The 25,588-nt window shown below is 41.0% G+C and overlaps 1 protein-coding gene across 1 annotated transcript in view; it reads left to right on the plus strand.

Annotated features, from left to right (window-relative positions):
- The window catches only part of PLXNC1 (plexin C1), a 70,638-nt gene that overhangs the window by 25,024 nt on the left and 20,026 nt on the right, over positions 1-25,588 (plus strand). The window contains exons 8-21 of the mRNA XM_039704113.1: positions 736-811; positions 932-985; positions 5,337-5,476; positions 6,513-6,692; positions 7,974-8,061; positions 8,977-9,183; positions 9,297-9,488; positions 12,916-13,015; positions 14,045-14,146; positions 14,501-14,604; positions 18,490-18,528; positions 19,010-19,137; positions 19,688-19,886; positions 21,282-21,428. Of these exons, the coding sequence (XP_039560047.1) occupies positions 736-811; positions 932-985; positions 5,337-5,476; positions 6,513-6,692; positions 7,974-8,061; positions 8,977-9,183; positions 9,297-9,488; positions 12,916-13,015; positions 14,045-14,146; positions 14,501-14,604; positions 18,490-18,528; positions 19,010-19,137; positions 19,688-19,886; positions 21,282-21,428 (1,756 nt within the window). The remainder of the gene's footprint in view (positions 1-735; positions 812-931; positions 986-5,336; positions 5,477-6,512; positions 6,693-7,973; positions 8,062-8,976; positions 9,184-9,296; positions 9,489-12,915; positions 13,016-14,044; positions 14,147-14,500; positions 14,605-18,489; positions 18,529-19,009; positions 19,138-19,687; positions 19,887-21,281; positions 21,429-25,588) is intronic.

The following is a 25,588-nucleotide window of genomic DNA, read 5'->3' on the forward strand; positions in this document are numbered from 1 at the left end:
TTGTTAATATTTAGAAAGATCTGGCTAATATATGCTGTAGGTAACTACAGTGTTCCCATTCAGAATGCTCCTCCCCTATGCAAAAATTCATAAGCACCTGGGATGAAATGCTTTTTGGGAAGTGGCACTTCACTTCCCTGTCCCTGGAGGAACATGGAAGGAGCTGTCTTTCTCTAAATCAGAGCATTTCTCAGCGTGTTGGGAGAGGGACTCTGCTGCTCTTGGCTCCCTTCCATATGGATAGAAGCACTGCAAAGCGAGACAGCGACTAACTAGTCTCAGATCAGAACCTGCATCTTTGGTAGATAAAGGCTGTAGCAAACTGGCAATACTTTCTAGCACTGCACACATGGAACAGAGGTTCAGACAAGCTGGAAAATAATCAGTGATGGTTTTCTGACCTTTTATGGTTAAAAAGTACTACGTGGCCACTCAATGTACTGGAGTAAATCACAGTAAAATGTAACCCAAAGTGTTTCCTCTGCTTCCTGCCTTTTTTGAAATTAATGACTCTCAGTATCTCAATACAGATTGTATTTCATACAAAATTTCTTAGAATAAGTACAGCAGAACAGTAGGCTTGGAGGGTAAACAGACTTTTACCCATTTCATTGCTTGTTTGCTTGGTTGTTCCCTTGGGTTTATGCTCTTTTCTGTCACTTGATATTTGACATTCATGACTGAATCTAGACTGAGTTCCTGTGTCTTACAAAAATTGTGTTTCTGTGTTACCAGCTGCTCACGGTGTATACACAAGGGTGAGTGTGCCAGCTGTGAATGGATACGTGTCTCTCCTGTCACCACCTGCCAGGTGAAGTTTGTTGGGGAAAACTGGAATCCCCTGTGATGCCTTTTCCTTGTATTTTTTTCATCTGAGCAGCAATCTGTCTCTTTTTTAGCCTGACATGGTGAAATGCTTATTTTTTTCCAGGATGATTGCAGTGCAGCTGCTTCCAAGGGGATCACCACTATGCAGAAAACAGAGGTTAGTTAGCATTTTAAGATCAGCATTATTAAGGCTCTCTGGGTTGGGGGAGAAATTTATTTAAAATGAGAGGACTTTGCAAAAAAATTAGGGATATGGATGAGGAGGCAGTCATTTACAAGGGAAGGTAATGCAGAATTTGGATTGATACTATTTCTTCTTAGTGCTCTGTTGGTGTTAAAAGGTACCAGCAAAACCTTGTGTTTCAGATGCAGGCGTTGAGACTGTGAACACTGCAATTATCATGTGCCTACCTCTAGATGCAGTGTTTACAACCTTGCTTTAAATGCCAAAGTCCCTGTATGCTGTATTTAGTCACTCCACAGGAGTCAGCACTCTGAGGGCTGGAACATGTGAGCTGACCAACAACAACAACAAAAAAGGAGAACATTTCAGTCTTAATATCTTACCTAGACTTAAAAGCATGTTTGAGTTCTGCTGTCACAGACAACTCTGGGAAGCTAGGCTTCAGAGTCTCAAACCTCTTCCTCATTTATGCAGCCAGATCACAGCTTCTCCTGAAACATAGCTGCCAGGGGAGCAGAAGGAAGGGGAGGATGTGCCACCCAGTTTCTGCATAACAGAGAAGTGGCTAGAGAATGAGTCCAGGAACCGAAATCCATGGGTGTTAGTAAATCTCTAGTTCACACTTTCAGAAAAATTTTCCTTGTTTCCAGGCTGTAGACAAAACTGGAGATGGATCCACACAAGCTGGATCACTGGGAAGGAGGAAGTGTCTCTAGTGCTGCCAAAGTACCTGCTGAATCTGGTTACTAAATTCTCTACAGAATTCATGTAGACTGTATGTGTGCATACAGTCTAAATGATTTGTCTCATAGGCCAGCCCTTTAACCACGAGGTTATCCCTTCATTCTTTATGCAACCAAAATGTTTTTATTTTCTCATAAAACTGAGTGATCTTTTTATTAGTGGTTGCTTATGACAGGTGTTAGGAGAGAAATGAGTAGAAAGGAAAGAAGTGGAGAGAAAACTGACTGATGAGTAAGTACCTAGAGATTTGCTGCCTACACTTTTTGGTTTCTGCTTTTCTGTGAGCGATGCATAGTTGTTATAAATAGTGACTTCTCTCTAAGTGTTTCATTAGAACTACCCAAACTTTTACCTCTCAAGACAGGGATTGCCTCTTAAATTCAACTGCTCAGCTGATGTTTCTTAAACAAAATCACAAAATACATCTTGTTTTTCACAGAGACGCGTGGGATTGTAATACTTGTGCTTCTGAGCATTAATATTCTGTATTTGATCTGCATTTAAAGCATTATGGCTGATGAAACAGAAGAAATTCTTCTTTGCTCTGCTTCCAAGTGCATTAATTTGACATTGGTAAATAGTTGGAATTGCCTGGGAGATGGCTTTCTTCCACATGCCTTATCTTGGAAAGACAGTGATGGACAAGGCAGTGAAAGCACCAGAGGCAGTGCAAAGGCAGATGTTTATTTAGAAGTGATTGATCCATTCAGAGAGCTTGAAATTGCATTTGAAATCCTGCTTTCCTTTGACTGCTTTAAGGAGAACATACTGGAGAGTGGAGAAAGAGGATTTGTGTTTTCCCACAACCCCAGCTGAGCATTTAGATTAATATACTTTTTTTCAGCGCCAGCCCCAGCCCTCCTCCTGACTCCAGCTGCTGGTTTCTATGCATGCACCTTCCCCCTCCCCTGCCAGAGCAGCATTCGGAGTGGTTGGATTGAGTACCCTTGGCGAGGGAAGAGATTTGGCTGGAAATGAGCATTATCTTTCAGCAGGTTACTGTTAGTCTGGGCTGGTTCCCCCATCCAGAGCCCTGTGTTAGCAGTGCAGGGGGGGCTGTGCCAGAGAGGGGCTCCCCGGGGGCAGACACTGCTTAACCTGGGCTGCTGCCAGATACCTCTGAGACCTGCGTCCATGCTAACCACACCTCTGAGGATGTGGCTGCCATGGTTCACACAGCCCCAGGGAAGTGTTAGGCTGTCCAGGGAAGGGGGAAGGAGGCTGCAGCTCAGAAATATGGAACTCTATTGAAGCTGACAGGGCTGTGCTGATTTCCATTACCTGAGGACCTGGTGCAAGCTTTCTGTATGTCTCTTTGCATGTTTACACTCTAATCACATGCCTCACAACTAGTGATTTTTATAAATATCCTTCTGCTTCTCTGCTGTGGCCCCTCTTGCCACTGGGCATTGCTGCCCCTGCCACGCAGCAACTGGAAGGTCAGGGGCTGTCTGGCGCTGGGAAAATGAGCACTGCAGGCCCCACTGAGGGCATTAGGTCCTTCCTGTTTTCAGTGAGGAAATCATTGGTTTCTTTTGCTGCTGAGGCAAGTAGTGCAGGTTGTGGTGGTCAAGCTGGGTGGGAGTTGGACTGCTGAGTAGCTGAGGTCATCTTGCCTCAGTGCTGTGGCTGCTCTGACTCCAGCAGGCGGGGGCAGGACCCGCAGGGAGTCTGTGCAGCCTCAGGGAAGGTGTCACTTCAGAGGGGACTGAAACTCTCCATGAACAATACTTTCCGTGATTTCTTTGTGGTGTAAGAAAAGAAGCAGGGCAGGTAATCTGAAGCACTCTGTGGTGTGTGGTGCCTGACAGAGAGAGCAGTGGGAGCCCCAAAGCACCGCAGCCTCCCACTGCACCCCTGAACAATGGGTGCCTGGCATTTCCCTGCTGCAGCCTGGGGGATCCCCATGTGCTGGTGTGATACTGTGGTGTTCTGTGCTTCAGGGATCCCTGGTGGTTACCTGTGAGAACCCAAAACAGTGTTTTCCTCCTTTCTGTGGTATTTGGCTTCTGGATTTGTGGGTGGATATTGACTGTCCTTGGTGCACTGGAGGTTGGACACAAGCAGAAGGATGCAGGTGAAGAAAAGAAATAGTGGTTTGCTGGATTTTATCTCTTAGATTTCTGCCTCACTTATCCTGTCCCAAGGATTAAACTGATTTCCAGATCATCCAGGGAGTGAATTTTCCTTCTCACGCTGTTTGTGGGGGATTTCCTTTGCCTTCCTCTATTATCCATACAAGAGGTCATCCTGGAGGCCCTTTTACAGGCCCTCTGACCCCAGCCTTTGCACTCTCTGGCCTTTTCCTAAGGCACAAGTTGCAGCTTTCAGTCAGTGGTGACAGATGCCTCATTTGCTCTGGAGTGCTCTGGCATTCAGTGAACCGTGGCAGCATGAGGGGACAATGTGCTGGGACCTTTTTGAAATGGTCAAAGTGTTGTGACCCCCATGGTCCCCTCAGGCTATGAGTCCAAAGTCTTAGTGCTGTTTTGGGTACATGAAATTATTAACGGTGAGAAAAACCTGTGGGATGGACTTTCCTAGAGGCTTTGCACTAGCACCCTTAACAGGATCAGGAAGACTGAACTTCCCAGTGAATGTGTCCACAGGTGCACAGCAAAAATCAGGAAAATCACAATGCTTTAAAAACTCAAATTAAACTAGTAGGACAGGCAGTCCAAAGTTAAGCTAAAAATGGTTTGCCTGAGAAGGTCCAAAACAGTTTGTGGTTTCACATGCGTATTTTCCTGTTTTTTTGACTGTTTCAGTTTGTTGTCTGAAAGATAGACAGAGAGGAAGCCGTCTGTGTGATTGTAAAACTGGGGAAGCAGCAAAACTGATTAAACATGAGATGCTGTCAAAAGTATCAAGTGAATACAGTAGGGAAAAAATATCTCTTCTTGCTCAGTAGTGTTAGTAAGTTAGAATAAATAAATGTAGACAAAGAAGAGCACAGTTTTTCTGCAAGACTGTGACAACATCAGAGCAAACTAGAGTTATTTTTAAATGCTGGAAAACTTCTTCTCATAAAAATAAGATACCAAAAGACTCCCCTGCAGTTGTTTTATACCTTTAGTTCTATGTGTGACTTTGAAAAGACTTTCTAATAAAGCTAATTCTGGGGTGCTTTCTCAAATTTTCATTCGAGGATTCCATCCTGCTTCCCCTTTTCAGGTCACGAAAGATGCCTTCATTTGTTCATCTGATCTCTCATAGTGACAGCACCAGGGGTTTTGTCTTACCTTTTTTTTAGTTTTTCAGGGGTCACATGAAATGTATTATTTCAAGCTGGGTTTTTGTGCTACCTACCTTCCAGCATGTCAGACTGTGATTCCTTTGGGCAACTTTGTTATAAAATAAATTGAAATGTAAAATATTTAGGTAAAAATAGTTGGTTTATAATGAAGTTGTGATTGTCAGTACTTTGCAGGATTAAGTTAAACAGGATTTAAAATTATTAATAAGAATGTATCCCAGTGCCATAAAATCTGCATTCCTGAGTGGTGGTTGTTTTTACAGCTGTTGCTTATCTGCCCAGCCTTTTCATAACCAGATCTTGTTTTGCTTTCTTTCCTAATAGCATATCAGCATTCAATCCATTGAACCTTTGTGGATTTCTACATTAGGCAAAAGTGAAATAACAGTCAAAGGAGAAAACTTTACACGTGCATCAGGCATAAAACTGATACTGACTGGAATCACTGGCTGTAAACCAGATGTGTGAGTTAAACTGAAAAATAACACTATTTACTTTGCATAGTGAAAATTATATCCATTTTGCTCTAGCAGTATGGTTGTGTCAACAGTTGTCTTATACCTTTCCTCAGCAGAGCAGGGGATGCTCTGCACTCCTTTAGTTATACTTTCACTTTAAATTACCAAAGGATGAAAATGAATTTGGTGTTTGAGTACAACAAAAGGGATGGACAGGTTGTCAGTTCTCTCAATACCAGTAGGACAGTGTCATATCTGTGACTCTCTATGCCTTCTAGCAGGCACCAAAAAGCTAGGTCACAGGAAAGCCTCAGTTTTTGTTTGAATCTCCTCTGCTTCAAAATATTCCTCATATATTCTAGGATTCTGCTTGTAAAGCACAGACACCATGCCAGGGAATGAAATCTCTTGTATAAGAGCTCCTATTTTTCTCTGTTGATGATCACACTGTGTAAGCCCCTAGATAATTAGGCAGTTTTATTCTGAATCAGTTATTTTCAGGTGCAGCTGCAATGGCTCCCTGTGATTAGGAAGCCCATTTTACATAGCTACCACTTTAAAAGGTAGTGTTCAATTTTTGCTTCAACCATGAATTTTCAGGGAACCACAGAGAAAAAAGGAGAGAAGGAGGGTAAGACAGGAAGTAGAGAGAAAGAGGAAGGAGTGAAAAAATGGGAGGAAAGAGAGAAAGAAAAAAAGGTGAAAAGGAAAATGAAAATTCTCATTCTTGACTAGCTCATGGACCATGCTGTTAGCACAGAGAAGTACACAGTGAACAGCAAAATCACACATTGCATTATGTAGCCTCATCCCAGGGTTGATTATACTGTTTTCTGTGATTATTGTCACATAGCAACTTCATTGAAAAGATGCCCTACTTTGTCTCTTCAACTCCTTGCTCTCTCTTTCCACCTCCATCTGGCAGCTCAGACAGAGATTCAGTTCTCTTTTCTCCTTATCGCTTGCTGTGGGCTATAGGCTTCGTGTAGTAACACCAATAAGTGGCATCTGTGTTTCAGTGTTTGTTTTCTTTCTTCCCCAGCATTAAAGTCAGAAATGTGCTAAATGATACACAAATGACATTTGCTCTCCCACCGACACGTAAAGAGGCCAAAAGTATATGTATCCAGGCTAATGGGAAAAAATGTTCACCACCAATGACCCTGCATTATGTTTCTCTGCCCTCATGTTCTAGAATTACACCAAATACCTCCTGGATCAGGTAAGTTTGTCTTTCTGTACTTTTTATGTATTTACTCAAATGTAATTGCACTGAGCCAATATGAGCCTTCTTCCTTGGCCAGACTGCAGCTGAACCATGCTTGGAAGACTGCTGTAACCTGTTGTGTTGGATAAATTTAAGCATGTGAAGTGATTTAGTAGATAGGGTCATAGTAGCTGCAAGGTGAATTCTGTGGACTTCTTCTGCCTACCTCAGGTCTCCTTTATTGAAATCAAAAGTAGTCTATTCCTACTAAACCTAAACCCAAAATATAGATAGCATAAATTCTAACTCCAGAAACTAATTGATTTCTTGATGCTAATATAGCCTTCATCTGTGAAACAGTATAAGGTATCAGTGGATTGGAAGTGAAAATAATCATTATTGCACTGATGTACACAGACTTGCTTTACAATATAATTGCCTAAAGCCAAAAGAGCCCTTTTCAAGCCTTTGCTGTGTTCTGTGGAAGACTCGTAGACCTGGTGAAAGACTTACAGGGTGGTTTTAAAGATATTCTCTGGCACAGCTTTCCACCTCTGCTTTCACAGTTTTTACCTGTTCTCACGTTCTGAATCTGATATCTTGTCAAGTGAGGATTTGAGGTAATGGGTTGGGCTGGCAGCTGCAGCAGCTAAGCAGCCAGGATGCATGCCCTCATCTCCAGGTGAGAGGCAGCTCAGGCAGCTGGAAATTAATAATACCTTAAGCCACTCCAACTCTGTACAGCAGAGATCGTGAGCCACAGCCCTCAGACAGAAGCACCATTGTGTGCTGAGACAGATGGTCTGAGCACCGCCGAGAATGTTTCCCGTGAGGAGCCTGGCACCATGAGTTTGTCCTGAAGAGGGCAAGAATTAAGCACAGGCAGGGCTGTGCTGGGGCAGTGAAACACCATGATGCTCTTTCTTCGAGACAGAATATTACATCATGGTTGAGTTCTTTGGCTGCGTAAATAGAAAAAAAGGTGAAGAGTCCCTGAAAAGGAGTATACGAGTGTATGCAATCAAGTCCTGTGGTTTTGGGGTACCAAAAGTATTTACCGCTACATTATGAGGAAAGAGTGGAAGTACACTGTATAGCTCAAATTGTCTTGTTCTGCAGTTCAACTTTACTATGTTGTTCAACTTTACTATGTTTTGCTACCAAAGCAAAATGCACTTGAGTAGTTTATTTACAACTGAGACCTTAATGCAGGGCATGTCTGTGGGAAGACAGGTAATATTAACCTCCCTTTCTCACCACATTTGTTTATGTTTTGTTTTGCTTTGGTTTTTGCAGTGGTGGTCGCAAAATTACTACAACTGGTAGAAATTTTAATGTGGTGGACAGTGTGATTATTTCAGATGACCAGAGATCAAACCTCACAGTAAGTCTGACTCTCCTTTACAATACCAAATAGAGGTCTCTTGATGCATTAGGTTGTTTTCCTAAGGTTTGAGGAGAAGAGACCTCAATAATTTCCAACCACTTGCACAGACATGTCAGTCACCCTGCTGAAATAAATATGATCACTTACAGGATTACAGTTATACATTCTTAGTACAGAATCACAAATGCACATAAACTGCTCTCCTGTGTGATTCACTGAGCTTTTTTTATGGTCTAGGGACTTGCTGCAAATTGGTCCTTTTTGAGTCTCCCTAGTCTCCACATATGGGTGTGTTGGAGGAGGGGGTGCTATACTTCCCTCTGGCTCTGTGCTGAATGCCCAAATGGTACCACTGTCTCAGTGAGGAGCAGCAGGCTGGGGCTGATGTAGGGATGAAACCCTTTCTCCAAGGCTGTGAGGAGGTGAGCACTTTGCTGACCCTTGCAGCACAGAGGCCAGAACACAGCAGAATCAGCCAGTGGAGTAAACAATGACCCAATGCTACAATGTCTGTAGCAACCCCCTCTCTCAGGCGTTAAGTTAGAAAGATAAAATTCCTAGGAGTGCTGGAGAGCTTGTCTTACTCTTCTCTAGACACCTGCATTGAGGCGAAAGAAGGAAAATTAATTGTCACAATTCCTGTCTTATTGCAGGAAATAGTTACCTTAGCAGTGAGCAATCAGGCTTAAAGCAGTGTGCAGAGTGTGTGACAAATGCACTTAAAGGTAGACATGGGCTCAACACAGAAATTTTTCCTGGTGCTCTGCATGCAGCTCTGATCTTAGAAAGAGGTTTAGTAGGTAGCTGTGTGAAGCCAGGAAGACATTAAAATGAGTTTGAGTGCCTCTGTTTGTGATTGTACCCACTGTTGAGTATTTCATAACTGTTAGAGCTTTGCTATTGCATTTCTAGGTCTCTAGGTGTCCTGGAAATGCATCTGAATATCATTATTTAACGCCAAGCCTGAGCCATGCAACAGAGGGTAAAGTTGTTGACATGATGTTAAAAGTGGATACTACCTTTATACCATGTGTCAAATTACACTATCACCCAGACCCAGTGTTCATTAACTACCAGCTGCACACTGAACTGGATCCTGATCTGGAATTAAAAATATATGTAAGTTTTGAAATAATAAACTACAGTACCTAATTTAAAATAGTGCTTGGAGATACTTTTTTTTTCTTACTGTATTTAGTGACTGATCATTGCCTTCAATTTTTTCCCTCTAGAAAGAAAATGATAACTTGAATATTTCTAAAACTGAGGTAGAAGTGTATCTATCATATGTGACTGGTGCACAGACCAAAAAGATATGGTTCAGTGTCCAAAATATTACCAAAAAGCCAGACCGTAGCACCATACTGTGCAAATTCAAGAGGGAAGGAACCGACAAGATTGACTTTTCCACAGTGAAAGTTTTTGTAAGTAGAAATCTCTTTTGTTGCAATTTGGCAGTGTTTGAATGTTTATACAAGAGTAGTAAAATGTGTCATTAACGCTGTCATGGTACATGGTGGTACAGTTTTCTCCCTCATCCCTAAGCATGCCTAGCTTAGGTACCACTGACAGACCTGAGTTCATTTTCTGTCCGGTCACTGAGGTGGTGTCAGAGCTTTGCAGTCAGAGCTGAACTCACTGCTGCTGAGCTCCAGGAGAGCAGTGGCTCGTCACACCTCTTATCTGCAGAGCAGACATCATTGGAACAGCACCCCTGCCTCCAGGAGAGCCCCTCATCCTAGGTCTGTGAGCAATCTAATTCTCCAGTGTGGCCATGAGAAAACAAATTGTGTTCTCCCAGTCACTTTTTCTACTAAAGTAGGCAAGGATCTGTCTCAGGGATCACCAATGAGACAGAAGGCATTTCTGTATGAAAAAGGGGTGAAATTCGATGTGCACTGGGAAAGCTAAAATGCTTTGAGCACGTGGCACAAAGCCAGGCCCAAATATAAGGACATTGGCATGGATGTCAAAGCTGAATTGCAGCTTAAGATATTTGCTCCATGAATAAGATGAAGATACAAATTTTTTTAAATGCTATGATTACCATTTATGAAGGAGAAAAATTATGCCAGATTCTTATTGCTGTGAGTGGTGGTATAAAACTGAAATAACTCTATTGACTTCAAGGCATATGGCTCATAGTAAAGATTAACAAAGCTATTCTTGATTTTTCATCACTTTTAACTGATCCCCCATCTGTGGATCCTGCCATCTGAGCCAGTTATGGCATGGAAAAGCCTTTCTGAATTTGGTGTTGCATTTAAAAATCAGTGTTGTCCTGATCTATCACATGCTTATCCTGCAAACTTCATAGAAGTGACTGTCATAGAAACATCACCATTTCGCTAAAGCAAATCAAATGCAATAGTTATCATGTAACATTGCACTTCTGGTACCTTAAAATTTTTTTCCAACATGAGAAAAATATAGCAAAATGTATAGAAAATATATATAGAAATATAGAAAAATGTGAGCAAATCCTCACATTTTTTAAAACCTTATGAATAGATCATCATAGAAAAAGTAGGGCCACTGAAAAAATGATAAGATGGTATAAAATGTAAGTTTGACTCAAGAAGAAATGTATCTCTGGCCTTAGTTTTGCAGAAGAAAGAAGATATTGAGTGTGGGTTCAAGGACAGAATGATCAGTCTGCATGAAGGTGTCAGAGTAGAAAATGCCATTCTTGTGACAGAAGGAAGATTCAGATTGATCAAAGAGCTCAAGACAGCAGGAGAAGGATCATTCCCATCATAGCACTGAGGGAAAACTGACACATGACACTGTAGGCTTAGTAGGAAAGATTTTAAATAAAAGGTCAGGAGATGTACTGTATGACTGGAGAACAGCAAATAAAACCCAGTATTTTAATTGGAAAAACCCCCAAACCCTAGGCAAATGGAGGCTTGCTGATTTAATCCTAGCTCTATGTAACACTTTAGAATGTATTCTGAATTACTCATGGAAGACCTGGAGGTAAGTGGAAAATGGGATAATTGTCAAAATCCTTTTAATGAAAGCAGATCATGCTAGATATCTTTATTTCCTAAGATGAGTGATTTCCTCAACAACAAAAAAGCTGTAGATCACATGTACCTGGAAGTCATTCAGTAAACTATTTAACATGGTGATTATGAGGGTGCCGGGGGTTAGAAAAATCACATGCTGTGTGTGGGGAGCTGACTCTGGGCAATGCTGATATTCATACAGATGTTATTTAATATCACCACTGACTTGAACACAAAAATAAGGCATGCATTAGTAACACTTGCCAATGATATAAAGCTCAGAGGCATCACCAGGCCAGAGAGGGTTTTATAATGTCATGCGGAAAAATGAAATTAATTTAGGAATAGGAATTGGATTAATTCAGGTGTACCTTACATAGTCTGTGATTTATAAGCAAGAAAAAAGATAAGGAGAGAAATGAGACCACTAGATAGGAAGGTTGTGGTGAAGAATAAAGATAATCAAAATGTGAGCAGATAATTAAGTGAATGCTTTGTCTCAGTTTTCAGTAAACAAGGATGAGTAAAAGAAATTTCTGCTTTGGAAAGTCTCCAGCTGTACATGAGAAGTCTAGAAAAGTAGATGTATTAGTCACAGGATGGGTAATGTATTTAGCCACTAATGCATTTGAGCCTTGGAAAAGGCTAATGGGATCCTAGGTGCAGACCAAAAGAACTTTGCATAGAAACTGTGAAAACATAGAAACATCAGAGGAAAAAGTAACATTTGATGAAGGAAATAGATCTGCTTTGTCTTCTGTTCCTTGCAGCCCCAGAAATACAAAGGCTGTGTCCTTGCAGCCCCGTGGGTTTTTTTCTTGCTTGTGTCTGTATAGCTGTGATGTGAGTATCCATTTGGCAGTCTGCAGCTGCCCTGGCTGCTCACCTCCTGTGACAAGCCACTGATTGCAATCACCAGATCTCTGCCTTCCCTGCTGTAACCCAAAATAATCTCAACTCAACCCTCCTTTTCAATTATCTCAAGCTCATTTCTATCCCTGGCACTTGGTGGTATTCTTTTTATGTGCCAAAACATATTTTGTGTCTAGCCTGTTTATAGTTTTAGCTGCCCTTTATTTATGTGCTTTTGCAGTCCTCTTTCAGATCCTCCTTTGTGAAATTTTTTTCTGCCATAATTATCAGTGGTAAATGCCTCAGTTTGGCATTTGGCAGACTTCAGCACTTTCTTGTATCCCTAAGAATTAATGCCTGTCCTGCCTTTGACAAGGCCATGGTTGGGGGATGTTGTACGTGTATTGCGATGTGTTCATGTACATGTTGGACGTGTATTGTATGTTGTATTTTTTCTTAATGACCCTCAGGAACAACATCATACATAAAGAGGTTGAAACTTCCTCAGAGAAATAGGGAAGAGGGCTGTAGGTCAGGTGTCTCTGAAAAATTCTACTTCCCTCATTCTTTTTATGAGTCTTTTCTGCTCAGCAGAGTAACACTGTGAGTGCAAACACATGCCTTCCTTGCTCTAAAATGCCAAAATGCTTAGCAGTGACTCTGAGTGCGTAAGCCACTTGGCCAGGTGGAAGCCAGATCTTGCCTTTCATTTGAGGGCTCTACTTTGCAGCAAGAGCATGACAAAATTTGGTGATATAAGGACTTCTACATTTTTTCATCATTGCTCTGTTACCCTGCTTAAACATCAAATACAGTAAAAGTTAAGTTAATGTTGGTTCATATGCATTTTTCTGAACCTCTACTGTCTTCCCAATAATCTACCATTGTCCTTATGTGCCTTAAATACTTTCTTTTGATACATTAAATGTCATTTTAAGCACTGATATAATGCCTGTGCTCTATTAACACAGCCATTGCTTTTCTTCAGGTCAAATTAGGAAATTTTGAGCATGAAGTCAAACCAACATCATCATACATATATTTATATGTTCTAATTTTGCTACCTATTGTGGTGGGTGTCATTATAGGTAAGTAGACTAATGTATTATCAGCTTTTGATTTGCTGAAGGGTATGATCATGACACAGACACTGTACATACTCACATGTCTGGAACTGTCACACGCAGTCTGGTGATTTTACCCTGTTCCCTGTAAGAGTGGACAAAGTTGACTCTGTTCTGGTGGTGAAGTCTGAGTTGTCAGACTGCAGCATGTCACAAGCATGTCACAGGACAGTATTTCTGTCTGTTGTGCTGGGATTCCTCACTTTCACTTCATGAAGCAAGCCACAGAACTGACATCCTTGTGTCACAGCTTGGTCCCTTCCAGCTGTCAGAGCTCAGCTACCCTCCTGTCCCTGGGGCAGATGCACCCTAACAAACTGCTTCTCCTCAGTCAGTGTTTGTGGTGTTTCTGCTCAGTCTCATTTGGATGATTCATGAATTTGTGGGTCATTACTAAACTGAGGGAGGTAAATAGTTACCCTTTTCTCTTCTTGGTGCTCTCTTTTTTTTTCCTGAGTCTTTTTACCTGGTTATATATTTGATAAATTTCTGTTTATTTTAATAAATATAGGGGTTTATTCATTTTGTTGATTGCTTTTTTTCAAAGTTTGTTTTAAAAAGGAACAATATGTCTCACCTTTATTCTCTCTAAATAAGCTTTAGAAAAGTTAACAATTTGTAAGTGGATTTTCTGTTCAAAACAACTGTTTTTTTGTTTATCTGTGCTACCTTAAGTAGGTTGCTGTTATTAGAAGTGGTTGTTAGAGTCTGTGTCTCACTGTGCAGGCTGTATATAACAGGGGGTGCTAGACTTTCAAACGAAGTTGGATTGACAATTCAAGACCTTGTTAAAAGGAATGATTTTTCTAAAGATTGGGGTATATGTAGATCCAGATAACTAGGGCTCATGGGTACTAGCACAGGGACAACAATAAAACAGTAATTGTACAAATATACATTAATCTTTTTGTTTCTTGATAATAAATTATGTCTTGTATAGGAGTTTTCTGTTCTGTGATTTCTGTACTCAGAGTCTCCTTTTCTTCCTTTTAGTGGCATTCATAGTTACTCGATACAAATCCAAAGAGTTAACTCGTAAACAGAGTCAGCAACTTGAACTGCTGGAGTATGAGATTCGTAAGGAAATACGTGAGGGTAGGTCTGCAGCGTATTTTCTGAACTGAAACTGTCAAGAAGCTCATTATTATGTAAACATTTTCATTTTGTAGCTGTTAGAATACTTTTGTGTTGTATCAGAGTTCCTGTTTAATATTGTATGCACGGCAGTAGCAGATAGCAGTGAGCTAATAGGATTGCTTGTAGAATTTCCTTCAACAAAAAAGCAGATTGCCACTTTCCAGCTCATAAGAGCTTCAGCTGTAAAAACAGCCTCTCTTCCCTGAAAATTGTTTTTGAAGGAATATCTACTGGGGCCAAGTTATAATTGTGAAGCTGATTTTGTGTCAACTAAGCTAACTCTCTGGGTGGGGATGGGGGGTGCTTTTTCAGGATTTGCTGAACTGCAGATGGATGAATTAGATGTGGTGGACAGTTTTGGAACAGTTCCCTTCCTTGACTACAAACACTTCGCTCTTAGAACTTTCTTTCCAGAGGTAAATATTTACAAGTCTTTCACTTGTCAACCCTGACTAATAGTAAAAAAATTGAGGAAGGTCAGGATCAAATAAAAAAATACTACACAGTAATTGCACTTTGTTCTCACAAGAAACTTTTTTAAATCAAGAATTACCAAAGAACACTTAAAGCTGTGTATCTCCATATTTAGCCAAGCCTTTGTGCTGTAGATAAAGCAACATTCTTGAATTTTCAAGAGTGGTGTGTGTCCATTTATTTTTGTTCAGCCTCACCGAGCTGCTTGCCTTTCAGGCCATCTTAACTAAGCTATAATTTATCCATTGCTTTTTTTGTTCCCATGCTTTCACTTCCAATGCTATAGCTAATTAAAGTAACAGTCAGGCTAGCTAACATGCTAGCTAACATCATGACACTTCCTAATTAGACTTGTGGGATGAAGAAATGGCTCTAAGATGGTGCTGACTTTCTGCACCAAGGTGCTGACAGAAATGGTAATATGTTGATTCAAAGGGGTACAGCTCAAATGCTTAGAAATTACATAAGTAGTTGTTTTCCAGTTTAGAGGCAGATATTTTCAGCGTTCGTTGAAGCAGTTTCTGCCACTGCATCAGATGACCAAAGAAGTGTTCTCTTGAATGTTTTAATTCTCTTACTATTTTTTTTTTGCCTGTGTGGCACCTTATGAGGCTGATAAGTGCCTTTGCCACAGCTCTCAGTATTATATCGTGATGGTAACCAGTGCTTACGAGCATTTATCCAATTGGCAGAAGCTGTGATCTCAGCTGGTGATATTTTCCTGTATGACTGACACCAGTAAGGAGAAACTTGGATAGTTTAGGGCGTAGCTGGTATGGATGTGAATTATCTATCAGGCTTCATGTATTACTCATCACTGCTGCAGCCAAGTCTTGCACTCTTGTCTGCACACTGCTTCACTTTATTGCTGCTTGTGATCATAGTTAGTTTAGGGCTTAACTGGTATGGATGTGAATTATCTACCGGGCTTAATGTATTACTCTTGCACTCTTGTCTGCACACTGCTTCACTTTATTGCTGTTTGTGATCATAGTAAAGGCTCATTGTGATAAAGTTAAATACATGTGGCAGTGCAGAATCAGGGCCTTTGGTTTTTGTACACCAAATACTAGAACCAAGGCAGAATAATATTTAGCAATTACGTATGCAAAATCCCTGTATAATTTGAGTCCAGTTCTCACATCAAAGGACACTGGGAATATCTCTGCTGGTACTACTGTTATGCCCCCAGCCTAATTTTTAGAGGGTCAGCAGGTGGTTTGAAGAAAGTGGAAAAGAAACTTTACTTCCTGCATCTCTTTCCTTTCTGTTTGTTTTGTTGCCAGGCAGATTAGCATTAAAATAGCAGTTTTATTCTTAAGAATATACCTTTTCCTATACTTTCCCTTGTCAAAACAGTAATAGTCTGTAGAAGCTGACTCAGTGGAAATGCTGTGCTCTATGCAAATAAAAAGTTAGGAAAAAAAGGTATAAAATTTGCCACTCTGCTGCAGTCCGTAAAGTAAAAATGGGAAGGACTCCTGTTTTGCCTTGCTGAGTCTCATGCCACTGCTCATCTTGGAAATTATTTCAGTTGGATTTTGTCTCAGTTTGAAATACTTATCCCACAAAGGTACACTTGCTACTGTTAGCTCTCTACAAACATACGGTGTCAGGCAAGTTACTTAAAATGTTGTATACCAATTTTTTCTGCTAAGTACTTACTGTTTACATTGCAGGAGTGTCCAAACATGCCTTGTGCTGTGTGAATGTGGCAGAAAAGCAGTGCTCCACTGAACAAATATTATAGCAGAACAGAAAAGCCAGTGGGGTATATGTTGCAGCTGGGTGTCAGAAGGGTTGACAGAAGGGTCAAAGTGACAAACCACCACTTCCTCCACTAACCGCATGTCTTTGAATGATGTCCACATTGCACTCTTTGTGCCCTCCAGTGTGATTGATGGGCTTTGTCTCATCCTGTCTGAGCTGTTTAAGCATGGAAATTGAAGCTGTTGACTGAGCATCTTCTGTAGTCAGTGCAGAGATGGGCAGCTCAGGAAAGCAATTCATCCCATTTGTCTGAGGCATATCCCTTAGGATGGGACAAGTTGCTTAAGAGGGACTCCCATACCTAAAATGAAGAGTGGTCAACCCCGTCTTTGTTCTGAGAGTCTTGCTTCCCACTGCTTCAGTTTTCTATATTTGATCTGGCTTAATAGCTTTTAATGCTTGTTGGTCTTAAATGGATATTATCTTTATTCTTAAAATGTTATTGATGCTAAGCGTGATTTTTGCTTTGCTTGTTAAATTTGTCTTATTATTTCTGTTTTCCCTCAATTTCACACATGGTTTGGTGTAATGCTTCAGTCCTTGTTCCCTGTTCACAGGCATTTTTAACTTTTAACACAGTTCTGGTTCTCTCACCCTATGCATGCGTGTGTGTGTGTGTGCCTTTTGTTGGTAGTTGATGTAGGGGTTGCTAAAGTTCTGGAGAAATAGGAATAGCAGGTGAAGGAAAAGGGAGAAGAGTTTGGTAGGGTAGAATAGAGCAGGAGGAATGAGGAAAAGGAGGGATGAACAATCAGGTATCTAGATGAAAGATTAGATATGAGATGCCAGTGTGTGCTCACAGCCCAAAGTCAGTCATACCCAGGGCTGCATCAAAAAGAAGCCGGCAAGCTCCTTGCCAGCAGGCTGAGAGAGGTGATTCTCCCTCTTACCCTGTGAGACCCCACCTGGAGCACTGCATCCAGCTCTGAGGTTCCCCAGCACAAGAAGGACATGGACTTGTTAGAGCAGGTCCAGAGGAGAGGGATGAAAATGCTCAGAGGGTTGGGACACCTTTTCTATGAAGGATATCTGAGCCAGCTGTGATTGTTCAGCCTTCAGAACAGAAGTCAGCCTTTCAGTTAAATTGAGGCTTATAAGAAAGATGGAAACAGACTTTTTACCAGGGTCTGTAGTGATAGGACAAGGGCTAATGGTTTTAAATATGATAAACTTAAATTGAACATAAGGAGGAAATTTGTGATGAAGATAATGAGGCCCTGAAACAGGTTGTCCAGAGCAGTTGTAGGTAGAAATGGAACATCCCTGGAAATTTTCAAGGCTAGATTGGATGGGGATTTATGTAGCCTGGTCCAGTAGAAGACAACCCTACCCACAGCAGTGGGGTTGGAACTAGATGATCATAAGGTCCCTTATGACCCAAACCATTCTGTGGTTCTGTAAGGAAACTAGGGGCTGCCAGCATGACAGATAAAGCAGATGACAGTAAATGGTGTAGATCTGTTGCCCAAGAGGCACTGCCAAGGTGTTTGGGAACTGGGGGCTTCCTTTTGTGTGAGAGCTTTTGCTAGGACTGGATGTGTGGTGGCACCTGTGCCTCAGTGGAGACTGCCAGCATGGACGTCCTGGTGAGTTCATTAGTGAATATTCATGGAGTGCCTTGAAATGAATGGAAGCAGATGAGCTCAAGTGTCACTTCGTTAGCAGCAGCCCTGTGTACCAAAGGCTATGGCTGCCAGGCAGGAAGGGTGCAGCCTGCAGCACCCCTTGCACAGCAGCACATTGCAGATGGCAGTGACACACAGCTCTTCCTGGGGAGCCCTGGCTGGCTGCTGTGCAAGTGCAGCTCAGCAGCATCGAGTAACACAGCACACTGAAGATGATACCAGGTCATTTTTGAGAGTTCACTTTCCAATGAGCTTTGGCAGCACCTTTGCAGAAGTTATTGTGTACAGTTTTTATATTGTATCTGCTAGAAGTCCACATTTCCATTGTTTTGTTTCGAGTAGTATCAGGAACATGCTTGGTGTATTAAACATACATGTGTTAGAAACTTTTTTGGTGTACTTGTAAATGATAAATATCCCCTTATATTTTAGTCAGGAGGCTTTGCATCCATCTTCAGTGAAGAAATGCCACAGTGATGTAGTGTGATATGCCTTAATTAATTTTTTTTTCAAGAGTGATTGTATCCCTTCTCTCAGTGTTGTCCTAGAAGACATCAGCTTGCATTTTCAGTATGTTCCCTTTCCTCCATGAGGAGGATTACATGGGTTTATATGTAAAAGGAGTTTGAAGTGTAAGGTGCTGTTATCCAATGTGTATTTGACTTACTGAGATAAAACAGAATCTCGTCATGGGAAATGTTGGGCAAACTTAGCTATTGGCATTGCTTTGTGTATAGGGCAGAAAGTGTATGCTCTGCACATGTATATTCTGTGTTGTACTCAAACATAAATGCATTTTTGATAAAATCCTGAGACACCTTAAATAAATGAAAAATTTCCACTGACTTGGATGAGGCCAGGATCTCATCCCATATGTTTCTTTCCATTTTTTATGAGCATTAACAATCCATCATACCCAAACTACACTTTGCTTATTTTTGTTTAACTATTCCAGAGCAGAGACCAAATGAGCAAGGATGAAAGCTTCAACATGTTGCATGCTTTAATTTGTAACAAGAACTTTCTTGTTACTCTCATTCACACCCTTGAAAAGCAGAAAAATTTCTCTGTGAAAGACAGGTATAGTATGATTATTCTTATAATCTTCAAGAAAAAGAATTAGCAGGAAAAAACAACATGCATGGGTTGTAGCACACAAATGTATTTGCTACTTTTTGCAAAACAAGCTCTCAGTACTCTGGAGCATTTTTCCTTCTCCATCTGTACTCACTGAGGAAGAAAAAACATTGCCATTAAAACAAGCAATTAAAGAGAAATTGGAATGTTTGTACATATAAACAAAGAGGCAAACGAGCAGGAAAACTCAGTTCAAAACTGTAAACACTTCCTGCAGTTAGATCAACAGTTCTACAGTTTAGAAATGTTCTGTCACTGAAGCAGGTGTTGTTCTGCAAAATTAAATTTAGAGGCACACGTTCTGTGTTTAAAAAATAATCACAAGAGCAGATGGACTTGCATTTTTTATATTTTTGTAGAGAACAGTGGACAATTTATGTGCCTGAGGAAGAAGAACTTAGGATATGAACTGCACTAAAATGTGTTTCATTTATTAAAGATGACTGGGAAGAGAAATTCCAGAATTAGAGCATTCTTTTTTTTTCCCCCACAGGTGCTTGTTTGCATCCTTCTTGACAATTGCATTACAAACTAAGCTAGTTTATCTGACCCATATTTTGGAAGTATTGACAAGGGACCTGATGGAGCAATCGAGCAATGTGCAGCCTAAGCTCCTGCTCAGGCGAACTGAATCTGTGGTAGAAAAACTGCTGACAAACTGGATGTCTGTCTGTCTCTCTGGATTTCTCCGGGTATGTGTACATCTTTTCACTAGAAAAGATATGCAGAGAATTTCTTTAATTGATTTTTTCCATAGGAGCTATCAGAGGGTTCAGTTTAAAGCATGCAGTCTAGCATTTAACATTATGAGTGTGCACTCTTCTAGTTTAGGTGACTTAGCTGGCTGTCATCAGTGGACTGCAGGAAAAGAGCACATCTCCAAGCAATGATCGTGTCATGTATTTGGCCAAGATTTGGGTAGTTTTGTCATTCCAGCATATCCTTGTCTCATACCAGACATTTCAGCCCAGTGAGAAGTATTGTGATCATATTAAAAGGCTGATATACTTGATAAAATGCAGTGGTACCCATCTATGCAAGTTGTTGGAAAACTAACAAGAAATGGAGATTTAAGGAATACCATCCTTTGGAAAACTAAACTTCTTTCCAAATTTTTCAACCTCCAAGTAGTATTGCAGATTTCAAGATCTAACTTACTTCAGATGAAAACAAAATAAGCATTTAGTTTCTTTTTAATATTTGTTTCTTTTAGTTACTTGATAGCACTTCGTGCTTGGTTTCAGTGCTTGGTTACTCTTCCTGTCTCTCTTATCAACATGATGCTATCACACTGTTGGTATCACTCTCATCAGTGCTTGCATTAATACAGCAGCAGAATTGTTTGAGGCTCAGAGTTCACAGTGGTTTCCTGGAACCGAGGAGAGTGCCAAGGAACTGTCAGAGATATGTTCTCAATACACCAGACATTTTTACAGAGCTGTGCTAGTGAGACGCCTTAGCCAGGCTGCAGGAATGGTGTCACGTGGAAATAGAGATACCTCCTTCCTTTCTCAGGTGCTTTCCTGAGCCCTGGGGTTTAGGCAGGAGAGGAAATCCCCAGTTTCATTTCCTCTTCTGCTGATACACCAGGATAAGTCAAGCCAGCTTGCTCCCAAGATATTTTTCAGAGACAAAAAGGGGAGACACCAATTCAAAAGGAAAATAGTTGTTAGCTTGTTTTCTCAAAAGACTGAAAATGGAAGAAGTAGCTGAAGTATGCATGTGAACATGTGCATGTCTCACCCCCCACCCACTCTTTGGTGGAACTAGGAAGTGTCTGCCAGGTGGAGTAGGAGCAGCTTGTCTGTAGTGTGCTTGTGCACAGCAAGGGGCTGTGAGCTATCTTGCCACTCACTCCAGATGTCCCTTGCTATTTGCATGAGACTTTCACACTGAAAAGCAAAGGATGGAGGTTAAACAAAATAACTGGATAAATCTGCTTGGAGGGATTTTATTTTATAATTGCAAGATAATGAGTTACTTAAAAGGAAATAACACCATTTGTTACACTTGATTTTTTTCTAGTTATTCATGCTCATTTAATGATTACAAAAATAAATGTTTCTTTTATTTTTATCCTGTCCTAGGAGACAATTGGTGAACCTTTCTATTTGCTGGTGACAACCCTCAATCAGAGGATAAACAAAGGCCCTGTTGATGCAATAACTTGCAAAGCCCTGTACACTCTTAACGAAGACTGGCTGCTGTGGCAAGTGTCTGAATTCAAAACAGTGGTATGTTTGCCAGCTTGTGTTTCCTCCAGCCATGGACAGCTGTAATGTTGTCTCTGTTTCTAAGAAGCTAAAATAAGGCTCTTAAGACACTAAGGTAGTGGTTAAGTGCCCAGATAGTAAAATTGTTATTGCTGACAAAGTTTCCAAACATGCTAAGAGTTTAACTAGCTGGTGTTTCTCTGGTGTATATTTCACAGATAGCACTTACTCCTCACTTCACAGCATGCATTAATCACCAAAGAGTAGGTTTAATGAAGTCTCAGGATATTAAAAAATCATTCCTATTTTAAAGTATACTACAAAAATATAAACATGCTTAGAATTTAAACTAAACTACACTTTACATATGAATGAAAGAATGGAATGCAGAGGGTTTGGGGTTTTTTTGCTATTGTGTTTACTTGTGACTAATCTTCAGGCAATGATTTGCTGTGGGTTTCCATGTTGTTAGCACCAAATCATCTTCAAGTTGGCAAGGTTACAGCATGGTGGATTTTATTTAGTTGCTTGGTTAAAAACAAGATATCTGGGAAGTCTAGCTAAGCTTCTGAACTTTACCATAGAATTTTTTGCCTTTCTCAAAGCATCTAAGTACTTCCTGTTTTCCAGTTGTACCCAAACATCTTTGAAAGCTGGAGTTCCCTTACTGATTGTCATTGTGACACTGAGATGAGAAGGGATAGCAGAATTATTGCATTTTGGAGCTGTGGCTTTTAGAGTAGGAGGTCTGAAAAGGGTATTCAGAATAACCATAGCACTCTTCTGCTCCAGGGTTTCCAAGTGATTTTAGGTCTGAGAACTTTAAAATGTGTATTTCCAGTTATTTTTGTAGCTTCCTTGCTTCTTAACTCCTGGCTTCCAGTCAGAGTTATGTGACACAATGAGGAGTATGAGAAGTGCTGCTGAACAGTGGGCTTCACACCTTGGGAGCAGAAATTGGCAGGCAGCAATGGCCACGGCAAGGACAGTTCAAGTGCTGTCCTTTCAGTCCTTTTCAGAGCCCATGTGCTAAGTCCTTGGTAGGGCTGAAGTTTCCAGGTCTGCCTCTCTCCTGCTTTGAAGCAAGAACTTGGAGGTGCTAAGATGCCATATACTGAGGTAGACTACATGACTGGAAAATTTGGGTGGTCAGAAGTCCATTGGACTTCTCTCCTTGGGCCACATAGGAAACTCACTGAAATGGCAACATTTCTGGCAGCTATTTCTGAATTGTCATTCTCTAATGAACTTCAAACTGATAAAGCAGTAGTCAAATCTTCTTCTTACAAAGCTGCTGTTAGAGGCTGCATTTGAAGGTACTTCAAACTAAGTTAACAGAGTGTGCATTTGGAAAGGAAGTTTGTGACTAAAAATCAAATCCAAGTCCAAGATCTTAGGTTTCCTTGTTTGTGTGTTGCATGCTGGCATGTATTTGAGATCCAGAGTAAATTTAAATATATTGCTGTATGTATCCATAGGATGCAAAACGCAGTGGTGATGCAGAGCAACAATTTTCAAGCAAGATCAATATGCCTATTACTAATAGACTGCACAGAAACATTTTCTTATTTATAGCACACATTCAAATTGAGAGCCCCTTGCGGGGATAGCTGACTCTGAAACTGCTGAAGGACTTCAAATACTTTTTCTAGAGCTACTTCTATGTATGCAGTCACTGATAGGCCCTTGTGGTCAGACTGCAGTGAAGAGGAGAAAAGGTAAGTGGTCTGAAGGACTTGCTGTCACTGGGGAACACTGCAGATGGATGAGGAAGTGAGAGCCTACAGCCCTCCCTGAACCTTGTTTCCTGCCTTTGTACTTTGTATTCCTGCTTCTGAATAGGAGATAATAATGCAGCTATAGGGTTAATATAGATCAGCTTTCCCGTTTAGGTGCAGTATTCCTTGGGCTTAGCTGAGAAGTGCTAAATGTTCTCTTTAAAACCATCACAAAAGGAGAGAGGACTCCTGCAATAAAATTGCAGAGATGGAATTCAAGGAGTGTAGTTCTGGCTGGACTGGGAAATGGTTTTGTTAGGTGGTTTATCTGAGATTTACGCTGGAAGCTGAAACTGTGCTGTGAAGAGACTTAGGTGGAGTGGTGAGGCTTTCTGGGCTGGAGAAGCAAGCCAGCTGTGCACATTTTCCCTTCAAAAATAGCATTTAACGGGAGGCTAAAGAGAAAGTAGTCAGTTTTCTTCCCTCACTAACACCACTTTAGATGCACTACATTGATGTGCAGGACCTGTAAGCTTACAGACTGGGAACCAAGTGTTTTCTCCTTACTGTGGGAGAACATTTCTGCCTAAAGGATTGCAGGTTTTGTTTTCTAAATGGAATAAATTCTGATCTGAGTTTTCAAGTGCACTTGTACAATTGCTCACTGCAGTTACATTCTGAGTCGTGCAGTATTTTTTGGTATTTTTTGGTATTTTGGTTTTCCCCTTTCCCCAGCCCTACAACTGCAGTACATCTACCTCTCCAGAGTAAAGCATAAAAAAATGCAGCCAAAAAGAGGGTGATATAGAGATGGTGAAGTAAATCTGCAGACATTTGGTGTCCAGATTTTTTTTAAGCTGTGTAGGCACTTGAAGATACAGGCATACATCTGGTAGGGAGTTCAATTCTCAAATCAGTAACAGGGTACAAACAAGGGTGTAGGTGCTCTGCATGAGAATCTCTCCTTTCAGGACTGGGAGCTCAGTTCCAAACCAGTAAAAGCAGGATGCAGACAAGCTCCTAAAAATCAGGGCGAGCTCCACAGATCAGGAGAGGTTTTTTAACATTCAGGCCATTTGTAACCAGAAAAAAAAGAGAACCTAGGAACATGTAGTATTTGAATTGCATTAGAGCTGTTCCCTGGCAGTGCCCCATGCCTCTTTTAAAAAGGCCACAGACCTCGGATCACCCCACACCCTACTGTTAACCCTCTCTGCTAGAAAGGGTGAGGCGTTGAACAGAGACAGGCTGCTGAAGTATGTACTCAAGTGGAGGAATTGAAGGAAAGATGCTCCTAAAAGCACTGGTCAAGTACGGGCTGAGAAGCTGTGCTATTTCATGCTGTGCTTATATTTGAGTACTGAGAAATAAAGCTGCCTTGAAAGAGACTTGGATGTGTCATGGATCCTTTTCTCAGGCTGAGGAAGCAAGCCTGCTCTCTCTCAGGCAGACAAGCAGCTGCACCCCTGGCAGATAATTTGCTCAATGATGAACTGATGAAGGAGTGCGCTCCACAGCTGAGAGCTTGTGTTTCACTGCAGAGCTTCATTTTTAATAGAAAATACCAGCCTGGAAGGGGAGATGTTCTCAGTGGTGTGTCTCCTGTGGGAAACCAGGGGACACTTCTTACGGTGGACTTGGTGCTCCAGCATTCCTTTGAGTAGTCACTGCTTATTTAAAAAAAGGCATTTGGGCTGTTGGATGCTTTGCTGAAATGTGTTTGCATTTTTAGATGTGAAGAAATGATTTAATTCATCTGTTCAGCCAACTGCCTTTTATCAAAAGTGAAGCAAAGCCACGTTGTGGAAGGTTGTTGAAAGTGTTCAACTGCTTTATGAGTTAAAAGAGGGGTGTTAAAAAAAGTGGGTGGGCTGTAAGGGAGTAAAGCAGAGACAAGGAAACCAATTTCCTAATAAGACATCATGGTTGTGGTATTATTAGTCACACTTTGTGAGAGATAAGGAAGCTATTAAAAGCATGTGACATAAGGGGATTTTTGTGAGCAGAAAAGAACACAGCAACCCTCACTAGAAAGCGAGCAGTGCAGATGTTGGCTACAGGAGAGTCCTCTGGATTAGACAGAGTGTCATATAAAGCAGCATCAACAGCACAACCCTTCCTTTGTGTAGTGCCCATCCAGCCTAAATTTACCTCCTGCACCATTTTCTGTGCCAATTGGCTAACTCTCCTACAGCTGTTCTATAACCTCTTCACAGGTGACTGTTCTGGCTGCTGCAGAAGGATCATACAATCAATCTGATTTTTCCTGTTGATTGTATTTCATAGTCTGGGAGATGGGAGTAGTTTAAGGCAGTTTTGTTACATGGTGCATCCTGGTACTGACTCTTTACATAAATTGCCTTTCACCAACCAAAAGAGGATTTTTTGGTTTTTTTTCCTGTCTGTCTGATAAATGGAAATATGATTTGTTCAGATGCATAGCTGTTCAGATGCATAGCTGAT

This window comes from Passer montanus, unplaced genomic scaffold (genome assembly GCF_014805655.1).
Source record: "Passer montanus isolate IOZ18808 unplaced genomic scaffold, ASM1480565v1 scaffold17, whole genome shotgun sequence".
NCBI classification, from domain to species: Eukaryota; Metazoa; Chordata; class Aves; order Passeriformes; family Passeridae; genus Passer; species Passer montanus.